Source organism: Motacilla alba, chromosome 1 (assembly GCF_015832195.1).
Source record: "Motacilla alba alba isolate MOTALB_02 chromosome 1, Motacilla_alba_V1.0_pri, whole genome shotgun sequence".
Classification (NCBI taxonomy): domain Eukaryota; kingdom Metazoa; phylum Chordata; class Aves; order Passeriformes; family Motacillidae; genus Motacilla; species Motacilla alba.
In genome coordinates, this window is record NC_052016.1 from 114828967 (window position 1) to 114845102 (window position 16136).

A 16136-nucleotide genomic window follows, 5' to 3' on the forward strand; every position below is an offset into this window, starting at 1 on the left:
GCTAGACCAATGACTGGTCATCAAGCAGGAAAAACTCCCAGGAGCCAATCAAAGATGCACCTGCTGCATTCCACAGCAACAGATGATTCTTGTTTTCCTTATCCTCTGAGGCTTCTCAGCTTTTGAAGGGAAAAAAAATCTTGGCCAAGAGATTTTCATAAAATATCATAGTAACACTGTAGGAATTGCTTTTCAGGTTCCCTGGATGGAGAACTGACACGGGAGGAAACATACCTGCCGTGTAATAATCAATATAAAATTAGTTCACAGAGAAGGTATGAGCATTCCACCACTAATGCCTAAAAACCTTTGAGACACAAGATGAAGGAAGTGAACTTAGTAGTTCTACCACTAAGTTAGGTTACAGCTAAACTTGGGATGAAACTTGGGATGGGGGCTCTTCCCCTGTGAACCACAATTTTTCCTGCATTTCCAAACAGACAGCACAGATTCCCAGTGCTAAGCCTGGCGACCCTCAGGCACTAAGCACAAGATTTTAGTCTGTTTCATGTGGTGCTGTGACGCTGTCAGCAACCCCAGGCACGTGCTGCAGTGTGGCACAGCATCTCCCTGCCCGGGAACGGCGTTCTGTCAATGTTCTTCCTCAGCCCAGCTCCCCACATAAAATCATGCTGCTTTTCTCAACACTGTAGAAAGGACTTTTCCCCAGGAGGACATGTAATGTTCAGCGTTCAGAAACGCAGAATGAAATACCTGAGTAGGTAAAAAAGAAACAATTAATTCTCTTAATCATTTTATTCAAGGTTTTTCACTCTCCACCCATCCGCTCTCCTGAGGGGGAAAAGCTCAATCACTCTCCTGCTGTTTACTTTCCAGGGTTAACAACATTTACTTTAATATTAAACTTCAGGCTTGATCTTAAATGACTGCAGATAGGTTACAAAGGAGCAAATATTTGAGGGCTCAAATCATCATTTTTTCCCCTCTGAGCTGAATTCATGCACCATGAGAGAACCATGCTGCAAGTCATTTGAAATGCATGGAGAAAAACAAAAAATTTTCTAAATATACATAAAAATGTGTTCTTTAGTGTGTTCTCTAGACCCAAGTAACCTTTCTCTCCTTCTGTACTCTTAAGGGACTCATTCATCAACCAATGGTTACAAAAGTAAATAGAAGCTCTTGCATTTTAGGTGTGTCTACTACACCCTTATTTCTCCTGCCAGAAAGAAAAAAAATCTCACTGCTTGTCTATTGTGGCTTCTCTATTGTGGGTTAATCAAGAAGGTCCTTAAAGCCCTAATCTATTCCTGAAATAGTAGCAGTATTAATATTAGCAATCAAAATATTCACTATTGCAACCTGGTAGGAATACAGTATCAAAAACTGAAAGAACAAGCCAAAATTTAGGGAACTATAATAATGTAATTAATGAAATTAATCCTGCTTCATGTACAGATGAGCTTTCTCTTGCTCAGTTTCAGGTTCTGTGGTAACTCATCACGTATCTCTTGCATTGTTCTTGAGCAATGGAGCTCATTACTTACTACAAGGAATTGGACTATTCCAAACTACTTGAAAGCACCACCACCACCAAGACAAATTACTTCCAGGTGCAAAGCAACATGCCAGAATGCACAAAGAAACATCACAGACCTAATCTAAAAATGCATCTGCAATAGAGATTAACACTGCATTCCAGTAATGGGCTGGGGTAATTTCATTTCTTTGGTTACAAGGAGAGTAAGTACTGCCAGGCTTCCACAAATACACTTGAGTGACCTCCAGAAGGAACAGGTGAAGATGTGAACCCGACCCTTTCTAATCAGTTTGCTACCTCCTCCCCAAGTCCACTTCACTGAAGGTGAAGATATCCAAGATATCCAAGGTGAGAGATATCCAAGAAAAGACAGATTTCCATGAGTGTCTCCACTGAACCCGTGTTCACCCTGATGTTTAAGCCTGTTCTCTAACCTCTATAAAGAAGCCAGAAATAACATCCACCTCACAAATTTTGACAAGTGGGCCAGAACCATTACTGAACTGTTGTACAATCCAAAAACCAACAGATAAATAAAAATAAGTAACAAAAGCTGTCTTGGCCCCAGCAAAAGAATTGTGGCTCCTTACATTGTCCAAATCTTTTACATTTCCTTTGTGTCGAGTTAAGCCTTCAGAGGCCTACAACCTCAACAATTAAAATAAGGCCTTTCCCAGTTTTTGTAAAATCTTGGAAGAGGAACCACTGCAGTTTTCCATGCAGAAACAAGCTTGGTGCTACCAGACTGTCAATGTCTGAAGCTCAGTGGGTAAACAAACAAAGCTCTTTAATTCTAAGTCACAGAGCTGAAATTATTATGAATAAAATAAGGTGGTCCCAAGGCAATATCCATTTCATATATATATATATATATATATATATATATATATATATATATGTGTGTGTATATATATGGTTTGGTTTTTTGGCTTTAAGTTTAAACAAGTTTGTCTTGTGATATCATCAACTCAAGGATTCTGCTGGGGGCTCCCAAGTGGTTCCTGAACACTTCTGGACAGACTCCATCCCACCTCCACTCACTCTGCAAGGGTACAACCTTCCTTTTACAGGCAGCACTTCTACTGAACAATTGCATTGGTTCAAACCTAGATCATGTAAGAAGCAATGGTAGAAAAGGAGCCAAATCCATCTCCAGAATGCAACCTGTTACAGCAGACAGCTTCCAGCACCCTGCAAAGGACATCCTGCTTTTCCCCCATCTGACAGTGGCCCCATAAAACATTTCTTGACACCCTCTCAACTTGAAGACACAATGTGTTGTTCCTTCACTGATTATCTCAGAATGATGAAACAATTCAAATACTGTAAAAGCATTTTTCCCCCCAAACTCTGTTAGGACAAACAGATATTATGTGTACAACCAGTGTGCTGTAAAATGCCACAGGCACCCATCTGAGTAGCACTTTTCTTAAGGACAAAAACACTTCTGTGATTATTTTTATGGCATATCTTTTTAATAAAGCTTTTTTCCTCTTTTTTTTTTTACCCTTTTGAATTAATAGCCTGTCACAGCCACAGCACCATATCTCTTTCAGTTTTAAGTGCTTAACAGTGAGGAAACATTCTTAGAATTTGTTAAACTCCAGATTTGATTATATGTCATTAGTACAGCCAAGGAAAAATTTTGATACATTAAATCCCTCTCTAGGAGACAAAAACATTAGCAATGAAAGGCACTCTTGATTGTTGCTCAAATAAATTCCTCATGACCCTAATCTTAGCTCAGGTGTACACAACCAACAGCAGCTTTAAAGTAGTAATAATGCCCTTTGCACTATGTATTTTCATCATCTTTTCAGGGCAAGTTCTGGATAAATACCTCTGCAGTGACTCTGCTTCAAATGGAGAGGAGTTTAATTTTACAAACTTTCTTGTTTTGCTAAGTATCAGCTGTGGTCCACACCCACACACAGTTATCCCTAAAAATGACCAACCTTGACTCATTATGTCCTGTCAATTTGGAAAGCTCAGGTGGAATAATTCTGTTTAATCTAACTGTGGTGCAATGACCTCGGTCAGCAGCCAGACACCCAGCCAGGCTCAACAGGACAAGGGCAGGAAACAGAATGTAACATCTTGAGTCAACACACAGAGAGTAACTTACCAGTTATGTCACGGGTAAAACAGACTCATCTTGAGGGAAAATAATGTAAATTATTGACAATTAATTTAGAATGGGATAGCAAAAAGCAAAGAGAAAATGATTGAAATAATACCTGCCCCCCACGTCTCTTCCCAGGCTCTTAGCTCCCAGCTCCCTCCCCACCACTCTGACTCTGCAGGACACAGGGTGATGGGCAATGGGGACTGTGCTCAGTCTGGAACAGCTCCTCTCTTCTGCTCCATCCTCTGCACACACTTCCCCTGAGCCAGCCTGGATCCTCCCACAGGCTGCAGCCCTTCAGGAGCTACCCGCTCCTCTGTGGGCTCCTCACAGGCTGCAGCTTCCTCGAGGGCAGTCCACCTGTGTCCTCCAGGGACTGCCTTGAGGATATTTGCTCCAGTCTTCTCCAAGAGCTGTGGGGAATCTCTTTTCCAGAACTGGGAGCTCCTTCTCCTGTCCTACTCCGACCCTGATCTTCTCCCTGCTGTCCCACACTGTTTTCCCTTCCATTGGTGCAGGGCAGTGTCGTAATGCGACATGAAAAGACGACACGGACACTGCTGCTTTCCAGGTGAACAAAAAAGAGGGACTTTTATTTTCTGACTCCAACATTTATAGTTTTCCAAAAGTGACAGTGGATTGGAGGGTGACAGTGCCACCTCTCCAATGACACTGGACAGACCAAGAGTCCATCAATTCTCTCCTCCTCCATGAAAGAATGCAAAACATAAGTTGTTTACAGAACTGTGTGTGAGAAAGTTTGTTACAGGAATGCAAACATCAGAAGGCTTAGCAAAGTCTTAGAAAATGAGGGTGACAGGGCAGAGCTTTCCCCTTCCTCAAACAGGCTTTTCCTGAGGCACCACCCGCGTGGCTGTGGGCTGGGCTGTGCCCTGGAGAGGATCTCCACTGGAGCTGGCTGGAAGCAGCTGTGCCAGGCAGAGGGCAGCCCCTGGCCTTTTCTCCTAGAGGCAGCCCCTTCCCCCGGGCCATCAACCTTGCCAAGCACATGCACCCAGGAAAGAGGGATCACCACTGCCAAAACCTGTGCACTGTTCTCCCTCCGCCTCTCCATCCAGGGGAGTGCTGATGTGGGTGAGGCCAATGCTTCCCAGGCCCAGACCGACACTGGGGGCACAAAAAATGGCTTTTCCAGTCTTGCCAATGCAGCTCTGTCCAGCAGCTCTGTCCAGCACTATCAGTATGAATTTATTCTCCCTTTAAACTAACTGGAGAGAGCGGGGACCTAATAAAATCCCAGAGAACAAAATAAAACTGACAATTTCAGCACTGATACACCTCTCAGTAGTTTCTTTGTGCTTTCTCATATTTCTACAACTTCTGGGCTAAGGCGTTAAAGCAGAGAACCGTGCTGCAACACAAACCAAGTCCTTTGTGTTTTCTCTCCTGAATGATAATAGTGCTGTTCTGAGATGGTTGTTCACTCAGGTAAAAACTTATCTCCTGACCTGGCAGACACCAAGTTGCAAGAAGCAACAGCACAATAAGCTAGTCCTCTGAACTGACACCACTGCATCTCCCTTATCTAATTGACTGGCTCGTTTTCTCTCTATTTCAATGCGGATATTTCATGTCCCTCTCACTCAGTTTCAGTGCTGCTGTTGAAGTACAGGCTGTGGAGGATTCCCAGTGACATACCTATCTCTGGCTCACTCACAAACTGCAGTGTCTAACAAGGGTACCTCTGTTTCCATGGCATCTCAGAATCATCAATGGGTGGCTTGTGTCTGCACAACACAATTTTCATTCAGTGTAAAATCGTCAAACTGTGAGTACCAAGCATGCCATAAAATGCAATCCCTTTTCTGCTTAGGGTATTTACAGCTTCCCAGCTGGTCAAGGTTTGCAGTCATCCTTCTGTGCCTGGTTTTCAGGATACAGTGCAGACCCTTCACATTAATTACATATTGTTCCCTAGAGCAAAGTCACTTTTCTCTATGATTTCTCACATGCCACATGCACTGATGTCACAAAATAGATAATAAAGCATCCACATTAGATAATAATAAATTAATACATGTTCTGCTCTCTAGGCTTAGGCAGATATGCAAAACTGTGTGCTACAACAACGGAGCTGCTTGGGCTGCCTCTTATTTGATGGGTCAGCCAGGTCATGCAGAATATCACGGTAAATACCATTTTCACTAAGGACTCATTAGGGAAAAATTCATTTGCCTGTTGCCGGAGGAATAACCCTAAATGGCTCTCTTCAGCAGTATACAACTTCCCTGCTGTTATGGGGCCCTTATCATCTGCACTAACACTTTGTCTAAGGCTGATGATTCAAAGTCACATTTAGGCCCACACAGTTCAGCAAACAGTGCCTGAAGGAAAAGTGTAGGATTAGGTATTTTGACAGATGATCAGGTATTATTACTTCAAGCATTTCTAACTTGCTAAAGAAACTCAACAGGAAATTAAGAACAGATTGAATGAAGCAAACTATATTTGATTTTTCACATTCTGAGGGTATTTGATTGTGCTGGTTTTACCTGGCATACGGTGCCAGAGTATGTCAAGAATTTTCAATTCTTGCTTCTTCATTACATCCTTAAATTAGTAGCCTGAGAGTCTCCTCATATCCCTCAATGCCTTAGGATTTGTTTGTTCTTGGTTCGGGCAGCATCATAACTGATCACTTACCTAATCCTCATTATTTATGAAGTTTTGAAAAATAACACAGCCTGAGAATAAATATAATTAGGGATTTATCAACATCTGTGATATGCTTTTTTGTTCTTGGCTTCTGCAGAAATATCTGAAGAGACACAGATTTAATCACACTGGGCTGGCAATTTATTTCCCTGTTCTTGAAATGTTTTGCTAAGTACCAAAATTCATTCATAAGATAAAAATCCCTTGTGTCTTTCAGTAGTCCAAAACAAGGCCACTAAGAAAAGAGAAGTCAGTAATTTTACTATCAGCTTGAGAGTTATCACAGACACTGAACCATAAACATCTTAAAGTTCTTAATACCCTTAACTTCAATCTTCACGGAATATTTCAATGGCACCAAAACTACTTCACCAAAGCACGCTGTTGAAAAAAAACCTTTCCATTGGGACTCAGAAGAATATAAATATAACATTTTCCATGTACATGAAGTTGTTTATTACCTTTGCTTTTCTGCTTTGTGACCTGATTCAGTCACAATTCAGAACCTGCAATCATTACTGAAGACAAGAGGTTGAGTATTTCACTGCTTGCAGTCCTTACCACCAGTGAATGGAAAACAGCCTGGGACTGGAAAGTGAAAAGTTTTGCAGTGTTTTTTTGTGGTTTTTGGTTTTTTTGTTTTTTGTCAAAACCCTTAATTTAAACAAATTAATGACATTTCAGCTTGCTCTTTGAAAAAGTGATCTTTGTACCAAGGGATATTTGTTAAATATCATTTGGGGCCATTACTATCAAATTAAAGAGGAATTCCCATTATACTTCCCATTATTTTGTAGCAATAAGAAATAAAGATGTGTTAAATATGAGCATAGTGTGGGAATATTTAAATTATTTTTGTTACCAAAAAAAAATATTATGAGCTTCTTCCCAGTATCTGTGCTTTTTTTTTTTTTTTTTTTGCAAAAGCAAGTGGGATCTGCATAATGGCTGTAAAAAAATAACAAGCTAGTCATAAAAAACAAAGTCTACAAAAAGCAGCATGTGGTGGTTTTATTTAGTGTGGCTTTAGAGTTTCAGGGAAACAGATCAACATAAGTGATCAAAAGTGAATGCCAAAAAAATTTGATGCCATGAAGAAATTCCTCATACTCTTTCTTCCTAATTATCAGAAGGACACAAAAAGAGGGGAAGGTGAGACTAGATAAGAAAACACAAGTTTCAAGCACCTTAATTTTTGTTCAAATTTTGTGTTAACTTTTTCTTGTCTTCGGCTTTCCCCAGTTGTGGCAAATTTTGGGCAGGAGGGAATGGAGGGGAAGGAAAAAAAAATAGAAGGAAGAAAAGAAGAGTCTTGTCAGCATTGGTCAAAACCAACTGTAAGTCCTTGACCATCTCAGTGTCTTGAGCCTCTGTATCATCCAGCAAGTCAGAGAACTGGTTGTGCCATGTGCAGGATCTTCAGGGGAACGTAAATGAAAGAAAGACCTTGTAAAGAACAGCATTGTAATGTAAAACACTAAGCTAGGTAACTTGAGGATACCAATATCAAAAACCGGCCTGACTGATCTTGATTTACTTTCCAGATTTTCGTTTTTTAAGACTAAGATCTAGTCTAAAGATAACAAAAGCCAAATAAACTGCAGTGCAGCCAGAACTTCCTGATTTTTGCAAACAGGTGCACCTTGCATCCTGATTCTGATGCACAAATGCTCAGACCATAAAGAAAATCTGAAAAATATGCAAGCAAAACTATTATTACTTCCCTTTTCCCATTTCTGGTAAAGCCCTGATTTCTCTTTTTTCACATCTCCATTTCTGCTCTGCCTGTTTCATGACTGCATCACTGGGTCTATCATGTCCAGGGCATTTCTGTAAGGAACGGCTCCTGTTTGATATCCTCAGTTCTCCAGGGAATATCATGGACATTTTGGAGCTAGTGGCATGGAGCAGGAAAGATCCAACATCACCGGCACCTTGTAGTTTAAGAAATAAGAATAGTTTGAATCATAAGAAGCCTTTTAAAAGTCATCTATTCCAACCTCAGTTAGATCAAGTTGCTCAGAGCCCCATCCAACTTGAATGTTTCCAGGATGGGGCCAGCACCACCTTTCTGGAAAACTTGTTCCCACTTTTTTATCCCTCTCACCTGCTTTTTCATCAAAACTTTTTCTCCTACAGCTTAAAGCAATTCCCCCTTTTGCTATCACTTACATAGCCTTGTAAAATGTCCCTCCTCAGCTTTCTTGAAAGTGCTCTTTGGGTACTGGAAGGCTTCTCTGCAGCCTCCCCAGAGCTTTCTCTTCTCCAGGCTGAACAACCCCAACCCTCTCAGCCTGTCCTTGTAGGAAAGGTGCTCCAACCCTCTGATCATCTTCACGGCCCTCCTCTGAGCCCTCTCCAGCAGGTTCATGTCTTCTTTGTTTGAGGTGACCCACATATGGACCCAGTACTCCAGCTGGGATCTCACAAGGGCAGAGTAGAGGAAGAGGTTAAAATACATGATTTCAGGGATATGTGATTTAATATTCTGGGAAAAAAAACCAACAAAACAAACCAACCAACCAACCCAAAAATCCCCCAATCTCTATAAGGGGTAGAGAGAAAGGACACCCTTTAGCACTCATTATCAAATATGTCCCTCTCCAAATTGTTAGTAATCTTAATTCTGTTACACAGTATGAATAACTAAATTAAAAATCTAAAAAAATGTGAACCCTGGGTTTTGAAGGACAAAAAATATTTCCCTATTTGCTAATAGCCTTAATTTATTAATACATTTTGCTTAGATGGAATATGTCTTTGTATAATGTTTTCTGGCAGTACATAACCAGATGCTCACTAACATCCCTTGGACAATTTGACTTCCATATGTGACTTTCCTTATGCTTTTCTTGCAAGGCAATTACCGTTCATTCATCAAATGACTGTCTCATGGAAAATCCAAAGCCCTTTCATTCCTCACCTTATGTGCTATTTCCCCTCCTCCTGCCCTTCTCCTCATTCCAGTGGATTTTTAAAAGGACAGCTTTCACTGACAGAGAGAAGGAGCACATCTTTTTTCTCCTGGCTCAGCCTCTCACAACCCTTGCCCAAGATGGTCAGACACTTCCTCACACTGTAGGTGTTTCTCAACTAAAATTTCAACCTTCTTCAGGAGGAACCACAAGCTGAGTGAAGCAGCAGGTGACCAGCAGCAGAAGGCCAAGAGTTGCCACACTGCACACACCTTCCTTTTGTCAGAAAGAACATTCAGGACATGTCAGGATGAGTTCATTCAGAGCTAGTCCTGGGGTGGGTGCTGGTGGAAAAAAAATGTAGAGAAGCAGATATGGATGTACTGACACCACAACACATTTCAAAGGCTGTGTTTCTGGCTGAGACTAACCATTAAAATAAATTAAAAAAAAATAAAATCATGGCCTAGCCTCAATAAAATATTCAATGTTTTGGAAAACTAATAAACTTTGTCTCCATCATAACTGATCTCCTCCCATGCTTCTGCTGTTGAGCACAAACAGCACAGCTCATAACAAAAAAAATCTTTTAGGGTTGACAGTGCAGCACTGCTTCTTGTAAGGCTCCTCCAAAAGCACTAGGTCCATGCTCAATTTGATTTTCTATTAACAGGACCATTCTAACCCTCATGTCACTACTAAAATTTTAAGTTTCTATGAATAACATCCAAAAAGGTCAATCTCCAGTCTTCTAAACTTCATTACTCCTGGAGTGTTAGGCAGCTGTCATTTCCCTCCTCCACAAGTCTTCCTCACTAACTTGAGCCTCTCCCTACCCTAATTCCCTTTTAATCCTGTAAGAAAAAGGCATTGACTGAACTTGCAAGTGCTTCACTTAACAGAGGCTGATGGGAATTGCCATTGTTCTGCCAGACTGCTCCAGACAACATCCTTAATCTCTGTTTTTGCCTGTCACTTCACACTTCTTATTTCCTTTTTCCCTCTTCAGTTCATGTAACCAAATATCAACATACACTCTGATTTTTATCTCTTCTTTGCTGAATTAATATATGTACCACACCTGAGGTACACATCTCTATGTCTGTGTGGAAGTGAAGTGAGTGTATTTTTTGTGGTTACGATATTTTATGAAAATCCCTTTGCTGGGATTTTCTTCTCCTGAGAAGCTGAAGGGCCTCAGCTCCAAGTGTGAACAATTTGTGATCTGCTGCTGTGGGATGCAGCAGGTGCTTCCTCCATTGCTCAGTGTGGGATGTTTCTGCTTGGTGGCCAATCCAGGGGGCAGCAGCTCTGGGACTCTCTGGAGTCACAGAACTTTGTTATTCATTCCTTTCTATTCCTGCCTCGCCTTCTGATGAATCTTTCTCTCTGTTCTTTGTAGTGTAGTTATAGTGTGGTCTTTTTAATGTAATATATATCATAATATAATAAACCAGCCTTCTGAAATGGAGTCAAGATCTCTCCTTCCCTTCACCAAGTCCTGACTGTCCAGAAGACCACCACATCAATTTTTCTTGCGTTGTCACACTGCCGAGGACTACAGATTCCTTATCTTTGACTAGGATTAATAACCAGAATTATGTGAAGGAGCACATACAACCAGCTTCCACCTCAGTCAGTAAATAACCTTCAGAGTTTTCTTAATTATGTCTGGCCAACATACGAGTGACAACTCTCTGTGCCCTTGCACACCTTCCAGAACACCCTCCCAAGAAGAGATTTGAAAACATGCATCCCATATCTAAATATAAAGTGAAAGATGTCAGCTCTATAAATTACTTCAGGAAGACAGAACGGAAGGAAGATTTAAATGTAAGGATGAGAGAAAATCTGTGTGCATCAGGCAAAGGATGTACAGATACACAACTGGATATCTGTATGTATCTATAGTAGAAACATCTGCTGGCTCTTATTGCTGCTTCTCTCTTCTTCTATTTCCATTCATTTGCTTCCTAGCCCTCTTTATTGAATGTAGATGTTCTTTCCTTATTATTATTTTTCATATTTGATTATAAGCTTCCAATAAAAGGAAAGGATAATTAATATATGGTTTCCTCTAATCTCACCAGAACTACACTTTAATGACTAAGTTTCAAGTCGATTCTTAACATTTTAAATTGTTATTTTTAATAATAAGCATTATATACAGGGGCTTGCTCATTAGACAGGCCTGTATTACTGTAGATCTATTTATAATCAACAGCTGGCTCCACCTAGTGTCCTATTAATTCATCAGTGAAAGAGAAAGCTAAAACCAAATACCAGAGAGAAGACAGAAACAAACTATAAAATCACTTGTCAGCTGGGTGATGGCCACAGGCAGCATGAAGTTGCAATTCCTGGCGTCACAGGGAAAAGACCTTTTTAAGTAACTACTGCATGTTGCTTGCCAGCCAGCTCTCCGGAGACGCGAAGAGCCTAAGCAGCTTCAGGAGTATAAATATAATACATGCAATTTAAAACAGTTTCACTGCTGCCCTGAAGAGGAGAATGAGACTTAAGCTTTTTATAGGGGTTACTCTCTCTATGGTTTCACCATGGTCAACAATGAGAATGTATTGTTAAAATTAATTGAACTTCTATGAAATAGAATAACATTTTATTTTCATCAAAACTACAGAACTATTTCTGGGTATTCATACCCCCCAGTGATCCTCTCTGGTAATGAGTACATCTCCCCTCCCAGCAGTTGCAAAATAATTTAAAATGTCTCTTGTAGATGATCAAAACAGGGAAGTGCTCAAGGTAAATAAGACTAGCTATTAGTTTCACTAATCCTTACATTCAAACTTTCCAAAGGCTGGTTCACTGCTGTCTCTCTAGAAACATCTATCTTTCTAAAACTGTTACAGTTTTCCTCAGCAACATTTAGTCTTTAATAGTCAGATCCCTGTCGACAAGACAACACAGAGTACAGCCAACAAATTTAAGATAAAGTCAGAAAAGTGAAAATCCAGTTTGAAAAGCGATTTCTTGATTATCACCTGTGAAAAAAACTACAAATCTAATGAAGAATGGAGTTTACATAGAAGAAAGCATTTTGTAAGGCAAAATAATACAAGTAATCTAACAGAATCCTAGCCTGTGAGCTATCAAGCAGTGTTTGAGTGGTTGCTGAACCTTCGAATAGGAAGAAAGAGAATGCCTTACATTTACAAAGCACTACTTTCACTTCTGTAATCGAGGGCGATCCACGCTGATAGAGCTGACGTCTGTTTTAAACCTGCTCCTATCACCTGTTCAGAGCTGCTTAGCCATTTCACCCTAGTGGTGATAAAATATATTTCAATATGTACAATATACACTTAATGACTGCTCACCGTGACAGAGAGGGAGAATATGTATGCTGTGGGGGGAGAGGTGGACAGGAGGAAGGATCATGTAATGAGACAATACCTACACCAAAGAAAACACCTGTAAATTTTCTCAAACTCTCTCAAAATATTCAGTTAAAAGTTATGCTCGTGACCCATCCAAAGTATTCACAGCTGAATTCAATTATTATATGAAAACCTCACAGTGCAACACAGAACATGAATTTAATAAAATGCTCACAGAAATGCTCTCTAATGCTTAAAAAAAAAAAAGAGAATACTCAAGTTCTCAACAGTTAAGCAGTTACTGTCACTTCTCATTAACAGCTTTCAGAATCCTGTCTGAAACAAGTTGATACAGAGAAATTAAGAACAGTAATCAAGCGAGAAATGACAGACCAGCTGGGTAGGCATCAAGTTGGCAAAACGTGAATACAGTTCAATAGCTGAAACAGATGCTGGAGTTGTTGAGAAACCCTGCAGGAGATATTGATGTATTTTCTTTATATAATTCTGAACAACCGGATAAATGTCAAGAGCTAAAAACTGATGGGGAATAAAACCTGTCGTAAAAACTAACTGTAAAGCAGAGACATGCAATAATATCCTTCCATTATACCAGAGCATTCAGAACATGCATCTTCATTTCCTTGGAATTCCTCAATATGCCAATATATCAATCAGAGCTTGCTAGTGAAACAGAGGGAGCTTTCCCCAGTCTTGTTTCACATTTGTTTGTTTCTATCTACCTGAGGCTTCAGAGACTTAGAAAATACTTTATTCTTCAGTCTCATCCTAACAGAATACTCTCTTTCAAGCAAGCAATTCCCGGAGCTCGCAGGCAAGCAGGAAAGAAAGAGTAACACCAGCATAAATGAAACTGCAAAATCCATTTTGCACGAGGAATTTTGTTTTCAGAGTTTCCAGACCCCAGCAACAAATCCTCTGTCATCAGTGACAGCTCATTCTAGCATATGCTTTGTCATGGTCAGTTTCTAATTACATTCATAATGATGCAACAGCTTTGATAATCCTACCTTCCATGCCAGCTGCTTTTCTTGTCACTCCATCATGCCAATAAGTTGGCTGCCGTAACAAATCAAGATAGTGCAAAACAGCATCTTTCCCCTGCATCTGTCATCTTCCTGAAAGCATTCTATTACTGCCGACTGCTGGGAACCAGAAAGTCTATTTGAATTCCAGCAGCTCCCCTTTCGCATGATTCAAGTTAGGTTAGGTGGGCATGCCTAACATGATTCTCTCCATCATTTATTATGCAGCTGCTACGCCGTCGGTGTGGTAACCACTCTGACTTTATCTGATACGTCAGTCTTGCAAACCCCTACCTCCGTGCAAGCCCACGAGCCACAGAAGCATCTTGCATTTAATGAGCATTCTCCCTGCCTAAAGAGAGTGCATCTGTAAATCTGTTTCAAATCCTGCTGCTTGTATTGTCCTCTAAGGCTGATGCAAATGTTTGGAGATTTTCTCTCTTTTTTTATCCTTGCGTTTTTTCTCTTCAGAAAGCTCTTCATGCACGCTTGAATTATTCAGCTTCAGCTAAACGTTTGCTGATTTGTGTCCAACCAAACAGCACCTTCCCGTTGAAACTCTCTGCTCGAAAGCTACTTCTGAATAACAGTGCTGTGCGTGCAGGCTCTCAACTCTGTTTCATTTTGAACATGGCTTTTACAGCTACACCTCAACAAATGCATTTAGTTCTTTTCATGCAATGAATAGCTGTCTAATGAGGGAGCTGTACATTTTTAAGCAATTTATCTAAGCCTATCTGTAGGTGACACTTGCTTTTTGTTCTTTATACATTTTAACAGTAAGTGGATAGCTCTGTTACAGCATCTTGATATTCTTAAAGTGGTAAGAACACCACCATGAGCTGCTTTCTGCCAGCCTGTGGAGGACACTTTCAGATGACAGAGTTTGCTTAACTGCTTCTGAGTATCGTGAATTAAAGGGATAGGGCTGTTTTGTTGTCTTTCTATTTATATTTTCTGTTGAGCAGGGGAAAAACACGCTTGCGTCAGTGATTTCAAAAGAGTATTAATAGAAATTGACATCTACACATCAATCATCCTCCAAGTCAAATTAGCTGTGTCTCCTCCCACCACTTCTGCCTGCAGTTCAGAGTCAAGGCATTTCATCTTTAATGTGTCTGGTTGCTCATAAGCTGAATAAACAACCCCAGCCCCATGGTGGAAAGTTTGAATACCTGTGAGAGAAAAAGGTAGAGCAAGGACTATCCCTGGAGTAATTCCTCCTTCCCCAGCTTTTGCACAATGGCAAAAGAGGAGAGAGGAAGGGGAAAAAAGGCAGAGTCCCCCAGGAAAGATTTCTCTTGTGGCAGCTACCAGCTCAGCATCTCTCACCAGTTCTCGTAATCCCGGCCCAAAAGACTCAAGGGTTTTACTTAAGCCTGACTTCTTTACTCAGATTATATGTACTGAACTTTTCTATGGCTTGCAATCCCTCCCCACCCTGACAGCCCCTTCCTCCCCCACAAGTTTTGAATCTCAGTTAAGTTCCTCAAGGTCTTGGCTGTGAGAAACAAGCCTGAAAACATGAGTTCAGGGGAGCTCCAAGTCACAGAAAATAAATGGTGAGGGGGGCAGGCGGATGAGGAAACGAAATAAACAAAAACCAAACCAAAGCAAAAAATAAAACCCAAACAAGCAAACAAAAAATCAAACCAACCAAACCAAAAAAAAGTAAATCCCAAAAACAAACCAGGAAACAAGATAAGAGGGTTTCCTATTTTGCAAATCAAGTAGAAATAAAAAATCAGAACATCGGATATCCTCCTCTAGGACTCCCACAGGGGTGTTGCCAGTGGGTGCCCCCGGCACGGCACTCGGCAGAGACCCTGGGCAGAGACACAGGTTGCTGCTGGGCTGCTGAATGCGAGAGAGCTCCCAGCCCTTCTGGGAGGGATCTGCCTCCCTGCTCTCGCCCACATCCAAATGGCACAGCTGACACCTGAAGGAGCTAACGTAGCATGGCGCCGTTTCTATATGTGATACTGTATTTATCCCTAGCATGCTGCCAGAAAATGCCTTTTTAGAGATTTCATGTAAATAAAGTAGAATCACTACATCTGTTCCTCTGTCTGTAGCAGCACGCATCAACAAGCTAATTTTGCATTCAAGGCAACAGAGATAGTCCTATCATATAGTTGCAAAGTGCGCAACTATAAAGTGCCTGTCTGAAAATACTGCCAGCTCCTTCTTGTTCACAGTTCAAGTCATTGCTGAAGTGAAACAAACCAGGCAATGAATGAGGACTGACTTTGAAGTCGCCATCAATTCCAAGTACATAAAAGGATATGCTTAATATTTCACCCTTCTAGCTGCATTACGATTTCTAAATCATAGACACAGCAAGAAGGAATTTACATGGTGTTTCACCACAGAGGAGTTTGAGCACATAGATCATGTAGCTTGGATTTGCAGGGGAGATCTCAAGTACCCAAGAACTCAACGTAGGCTTAATTTCTAATTCAATGGATTTTAAGATGTGCAAGGTTATAGATGAAAATATCCAGAAAAACATTTCGTATGTTAGTAAGACAG

The 16136-nt window shown here is 40.7% G+C and overlaps 1 protein-coding gene across 7 annotated transcripts in view; it reads right to left on the reverse strand.

Moving 5' to 3' along the window:
* The window catches only part of DMD (dystrophin), a 1161005-nt gene that overhangs the window by 1036062 nt on the left and 108807 nt on the right, over window positions 1-16136 (reverse strand). For 2 of the 7 annotated variants that reach the window (XM_038157590.1, XM_038157575.1), the window contains exon 1: window positions 13590-14276. The exons of 1 other annotated variant lie outside the window; for it this stretch is intronic. In XM_038157590.1, the coding sequence (XP_038013518.1) occupies window positions 13590-13686 (97 nt within the window). In that variant the 5' untranslated portion in view covers window positions 13687-14276. Of the gene's footprint in view, window positions 1-13589; window positions 14277-16136 lie in introns of those variants that run through there. 4 more of the 7 variants (XM_038157541.1, XM_038157559.1, XM_038157583.1 and 1 more) reach the window with 3 other exon arrangements.